General features: G+C 34.2%; 4 protein-coding genes across 4 annotated transcripts; 2 read left to right on the forward strand and 2 right to left on the reverse strand.

The window, feature by feature from the left end:
• Positions 1-390: 390 nt before the first annotated feature.
• On the forward strand, positions 391-633 carry CBG22862 (the record flags this gene model as incomplete). Its single annotated transcript, XM_002638268.1, has 2 exons — positions 391-463; positions 509-633. 2 exons carry the CDS (start codon positions 391-393, stop codon positions 631-633), a joined length of 198 nt encoding a protein of 65 aa, XP_002638314.1.
• A 1,566-nt stretch (positions 634-2,199) lies between these two features.
• On the reverse strand, positions 2,200-2,759 carry CBG22861 (the record flags this gene model as incomplete). Its single annotated transcript, XM_002638267.1, has 2 exons — positions 2,200-2,462; positions 2,660-2,759. 2 exons carry the CDS (start codon positions 2,757-2,759, stop codon positions 2,200-2,202), a joined length of 363 nt encoding a protein of 120 aa, XP_002638313.1.
• Positions 2,760-3,011: 252 nt separating this feature from the next.
• Positions 3,012-3,462, forward strand: CBG22860 (the record flags this gene model as incomplete). Its single annotated transcript, XM_002638266.1, has 2 exons — positions 3,012-3,084; positions 3,176-3,462. 2 exons carry the CDS (start codon positions 3,012-3,014, stop codon positions 3,460-3,462), a joined length of 360 nt encoding a protein of 119 aa, XP_002638312.1.
• A 1,454-nt stretch (positions 3,463-4,916) lies between these two features.
• On the reverse strand, positions 4,917-5,366 carry CBG22859 (the record flags this gene model as incomplete). The annotated part of the gene is made up of 2 exons (XM_002638265.1): positions 4,917-5,203; positions 5,294-5,366. 2 exons carry the CDS (start codon positions 5,364-5,366, stop codon positions 4,917-4,919), a joined length of 360 nt encoding a protein of 119 aa, XP_002638311.1.
• Between the last annotated feature and the right edge of the window lie 736 nt (positions 5,367-6,102).

The raw sequence follows: 6,102 nt of genomic DNA on the forward strand, positions 1-6,102 counted from the left end.
CCGAATTCGTTTTCAATATGGGTGCAAAATACTGGTCATTCTTTCAAATTTGGATTTCATTATCTTTTTTGGGTCCGACACAGATTTAGATCAATTTCACACGGTGTGTTTTGTGATTCTTCTGTTGCACAACATTTTGAAAACTATCTGGTTCACAGACATGAAAAATACGAAATCCATTTTTGCCGAAACAAAATGACCTGTATTTGGCACCCATATTTGAAAAAAAATTCGTCATTCGTACAATATATTTTGTTCTTTTGGAGTCTGTAGAAAAAGATTGGTTTCATAACATTGTGAAATCCCGAAGATCATACGATACACAAAAAACTTTTTTCATATAAAAGGGATCAATTTTCACTAATTTTTCATATCAAAACTTCTTTTATAATGTTCCCATCGCTCATTGTTCTTTCTGTTTTGGCAATTACTGTGCTAGCTGCTCCAGCAACTAAACCAATAGGTAATTCAGTATTTTTTTCAAATTTTGAAATTTCAAAGTTTTCAGCAGAATCGAGCAACGAAATTGAAGATTCAGAAGTCAAGTGGGACCGATACGAGCCTGCCACATTCTCACCAAATCCATCTTTTGTTGAATTTTTCCATTTGATTGGTTCAAGATTGTTGAAATGATCTTTTACTTAATTCTATAGGTTTTCTTATTGATATGAAACAAATGAAGTCTTTCGTTTTCATATTTTGGAAACGTTCAATATTCGTTTTCCAGGTTTTTTTGTAGATTTCCGGGTGGGGTTTTTTCTAGAAATTGTAGATTTCTTTCTGGAAATAATTGCTTGAAAATAATTTTTTTTGTTGAAAAAATTCGAAAATCGCCAAGATAGTTTTCGATTAATTGTCGACTATCCATTTTAAAAATTTATTATTCTTTTTGAATAAAACTGCTCCAGTACCTAAACCAATGAGTAATACGAACGTTTTTTTTTCAATGTTGAACTTTTGAAATTTTCAGGAGAATCAAGCAGTGAAATTCAAGTTTCAGAAGTGGAATGGGACCATACATGTCAAGAATTCCTGGAATTAGAGTTGACGAGCAAAAAAACTTGCTCTGTGTTAGGTTAATAGCTTGCCAACCGATACCATTAGATTCCTCTCATGATTTTATATATATAATACGAGCAAGTTGCAAGCTAGATCGTCAAAATTGAGCTGTTTAAAAAATATTGACGAGCACGATCCAACTGGATCCAGGAATTCAAAACATGTATGAATGGGACCGATACGAGCCTGTCACATTCTCACCAAATCCATCTTTCGTTGATTTTTTCCATTTGATTGGTTCAAGATTATTGAAATGAACTATTTTTTTGAATTTTCATAGGTTTTCCTAATGAAGTCCTTCGTTTCTTTTTATTATTTTTCTTTTTATTGTTTTCAATGTTTTTCATCATTTTTGTCGGTTTTTTCCTGAATGTTGTTTTATTGAAACAAATTAAGAATCGCCAAAAAATGTTTTATAGTTATCGACTAAATTTACAACTTTTTCGAAATCAATAAAGTTCAGTGTCCAAATGAGGAATTCTTTTTCAAAATATAGGTGCAGAATACCGGTAATATTTTTCGAAAATTCTGATTTTGTTCTTTTTTGTGTCTGACACAGATTTAGATCAATTTCACACTGTGTGTTTCGTGATTTTTCAATTTCGTAACATTTTAAAATTATATCATTCTAGTTCACAGACAAATTTATTTCAATAAAAATGACCAGTATGTTGTACCCATTGAATAAAAATTCGTCATTTGGACACTGAACTTTTTTGAATTCGAAAAATTTTGAAAATTTGGATTCTGGTTTTTGTAAGTTGTACCCGACACAGATTTAGATCAGTTTCACTAGAGATCACATTACGTTTTTTGAGTGTAAACAGAGAAATTTTGTAAATTTCCTATCACGAAAATTCTGAAAATGTTCAAATCGTTCTTAATTATTTTTCTATTAATATTTGCTGTTTTTGGTGCCCCTGTACCAGGTAATTTAGGACAAACAGACACACAGATTGACATTATTATTTTTTAATTTCAAAAATAATTCCAGTTTTCCAGAAGAAGCAGAAACGGAAAAATGGAATCGAGATGATCCTGTTACATTTTCCCCAGATCCATCTTATCTGGAATTTTTTCATTCTTTTGGTTCAAAATTATTGAAATAATTTATTTAAAATGTATATACATGAAAATTCATCATTTCTTAGCAGCCGCTTCCCATTCAGCCTTTTTCTTCTCCATAACCTTTTTGTATGCCTCCTGATCTTGTTTGGATTTAGTCTTGATAAAAGTATCCAAATCTGTCAAAAGTGTTCCCAGTCTTCCCAAAAAATCGAATCCATTTTTGGGTGGTCCCATACGGGCGCCCTTTGCTTCAGCCTCTTCTGTGATTTTAATGATTCCATCGGCAGCTTCAGAAGACAATCCAGCTGCTAGAAGCTCTTCTTTTTTCTCAGGCACTGGAATAAGAGAGTATTTTTTTCGGGATTTTTCGAAATCTAGTCGCTTCTTATTTTTTTAGAGATTTTTGTAGGAAAAAAACCAAATGTTTTTCTGTTTTTGATGAGCTATTATACCGTAGAAAAAATTTTCAGAATTGCAGTAAATTTTTAAAAAATTTTAAAGTCTTCAAAAAAGTTTTGCTCAAAAAGAATACCTACTTTTCGTTTGAATCCGAGTAACTGAATGAATAAAAAAGGCAAGTAGAAAATGTTTTCGAAATTCAAGAAAAAAAAGTGAAAAGCTCTTTTATACATTCCGATTTGTGATATGTGCTCCCTTCAAACACACATCACAAAACGAGAGAGTGTAGAAGTAAAAGAGACGCAGGCATTTTTACGAGAATTCAGAAATGACTCAACTTTCTGACATTGAAAATGAGTGAGTAACCCATGGAAACGGATTTTGTGATATGTGAAAAAAAGGGAATCCGGAAGCACATATCACAAAAATTGGATATATAAAGGATGTCTGAAATCATATTGAATTCATCAAAAACTATTTTGAAAATGTTCAAATCTTTCATTTTGATTGCTTTCGTGGCATCTGCTCTTCTTGCGGCTCCAGTTCCAGAGAAGACTCGTAAGTTTTTAAATGGACAAACAGACACACTGATAGATTTCGAAACAAAAATGGAATTTCAATTTTTTCAAATTTTCTGGGATATTTTCAGCGGAAGAATCTCGTGCGGAACTTCTCTCATTCGGTATTTCCCCACAAGCAGCCGATGGATTAATTCGAATAGGAACAGAAGCTAAGCAATCAGCAGTGAAACCAGATGGAGCCACTCAAAGTCCATTGGAAGTAATTGGTGCAACTTTCAAGTTGTTGGCGGACATGGATGCATTCATGAAGACTCAATCACCAGAAGATCAAGCGGCTGCCAAGAAAATGTTTGAGACGAAGAAGGCGGAGGATGATGCAAAATGGCGGGAATTCATGCAAAATGGAGGAAAATAAATGCAAATTTGAATGTGTTGACTCGAAATTTGAATTGAAATAAAATATCATTATTGCTTATTTTTCGAATTTTCTTTGTTCATATTTAAGTTTTTTTCGGGATTTTCGGCTGAGCAACAATTCTGGAACTTACCTCAAACTTCGAGTTTATCAATCTTTAAAGGAGAAACTGAAAATCCAAAGTTTGAATATTTGAAGAATTTGGTTAATCCGATTGTTGAAATGATCTTTTACTTAATTTTATAGGTTTTCTTATTGATATGAAACAAATGAAGTCTTTCGTTTTCATATTTTGGAAACGTTCAATATTCGTTTTCCAGGTTTTTTTGTAGATTTCCGGGTGGGGTTTTTTCTAGAAATTGAAGATTTCTTTCTGGAAATAATTGCTTGAAAATAATTTTTTTTGTCGAAAAAATTCGAAAATCGCCAAGATAGTTTTCGATTAATTGTCGACTATCAATTTCAAAAATTTATTATTCTTTTTGAATAAAAAAGTTCAGTGTCCAAATGACGAATTTTTTTTCAAGTATGGGTCCAAAATGCTGGTCATTTTTGCAAAAATTCGGATTTCGTTATTTTTTGTGTCTGACATAGATTTAGATCAATTTCACACTGTGTGTTTTGTGATTCTTCGATTTCGCAACATTTTAAAATTATATCACTCTAGTTCACAGACTAATTTATTTCAATGAAAATGACCAGTATTTTGTACCCATTGATTAAAAATTCGTCAATTGGACACTGAACTTTTTATTCTAAATTTTTTGAAAGTTATCGACCTGTTTTTTTGTAGGTTGTATTTTTAATTTGTTTATTGATCAGGTGTAATAAAACATTAGAGGGCAGGACATGAAAGACTCAGAAAAAATGCCCCTCACGAGGCCGATCTGAGTAGGGGATTTTTCGGAGGATTTTCGGAGACAGGGTATGTGCATTCTACCGTAACGGTGTACAGCGCTTCATGTCACTCTGTGTACAGCTGTCGTCCTCACCCTTATGTTTACCATCTTGCTCCCGCTTCACTTTTGCCCGCGTGGCTCAGTCGGTAGCGGCGTCGCACACTCAATTCTCGCACCGACAAGTTCAACTCCTCGAGAAGCATATTTAAACGGAATTTTGAAGATATTAATTTCTTTTCATGTCCCCCCCCCCAACCTTTAATATTGCTGAATCCCTTCCCATGTTTGTGAAATCAGATGAGACAGCTGAAAGTTCGGGAAACATTTTTGAGAACAAACCTGCGCCAAGCAGAGGCCATCGTAGGCAGCCGGTTTTACGCCAACGTAGCTAATTCAGTTGCGGCGCTGCACCCCTGACCTATCCTTCATGACTTTTCATAATTTAATTTGTCACCACTTTTAAGGAAATTTGGAACTTTACAAAGTTGTAAAAAAACAATAATTTTTTATTCATAAAAGTTCAAATTTGGAGTCAACAAATTTTCAAATTTTCATTTACTTTCCTCCATTTTGCATCAGATTTTGCCATTTTGCATCATCCTCCGCCTTCTTCGTCTCAAACATTTTCTTGGCAGCCGCTTGATCTTCTGGTGATTGAGTCTTCATGAATGCATCCATATCTGCGAACAACTTGAAAATTCCACCAATTACTTCCAATGGACTTTGAGTGGCTCCATCTGGTTTCACTGCTGATTGCTTAGCTTCTGTTCCAATTCGAATTAAACCATCGGCTGCTTGTGGGGAAAGACCGAAGGAGAGAAGTTCCGCACGAGTTTCTTCCGCTAAAAATATCTCATAAAATTGGAAAAATTGAAATTCCATTTTTGTTTCGAAATCTATCAGTGTGTCTGTTTGTCCATTTAAACACTTACGAGTCTTCTCTGGAACTGGAGCCGCAAGAAGAGCAGATGCCACGAAAGCAATCAAAATGAAAGATTTGAACATTTTCAAAATAGTTTTTGATGAATTCAATGTGATTTCAGACATCCTTTATATATCCAATTTTTGTGATATGTGCTGCTGAATTTATCCAATGTAATAGGATTTCGAAACTTTTGGTCCCATGGATTACTCACCTGCCGACATCGCGCATAAAAGTCTGAGCTCTCGTTTGCGTCTCTTCTTCCTACACTCTCTCGCTTTGTGATGTGTGTTTGAAGGGGGCACATATCACAAAGACAGATGAATAAAAGAGCGTAGAATTGTTTTTTTTTTCAGGCCAGCTGAAGTTTTTTTTTTTGAAAAGTTTCGCCGACAGAAGATTTTCAAGAAAAAACTAAAGCTGGTCTGAAAAAAAGCTAAGAATTAAAAAAATACAAATCAATTTGACGATTTGGAGAAACTAATGAAGTCGCATGCCTCTATCAGAAGAACAAGCCCTTCTACTGTTCCAACGTGCCTCTGGAAAGTTTTTTCCATTACAGGGATCCTTAAAGGGGGACTCCGACCAAAAATTTTTTTGCATTAAAATGTGTTAAAAGTTATCTGTTCTTCAAATATTATTGCGAAAAAATTCAAAGAAAATCCGAAATCCCTGAAAAACGGCGTTGAAAAGGAAACAATTCAAAAAAAAAGTGCCGCCGGGGGAAGAGGATTTTCAGTGAGAAACCTATGCCACGGCACCTGACAGCCTTTTTTTCAAGTCNCCGACAGTGGTCTTTTACGTTTTTTACTTGCCGGA

This window comes from Caenorhabditis briggsae, assembly GCF_000004555.2.
Source record: "Caenorhabditis briggsae complete genome, chrV, whole genome shotgun sequence".
Lineage (NCBI taxonomy): Eukaryota > Metazoa > Nematoda > Chromadorea > Rhabditida > Rhabditidae > Caenorhabditis > Caenorhabditis briggsae.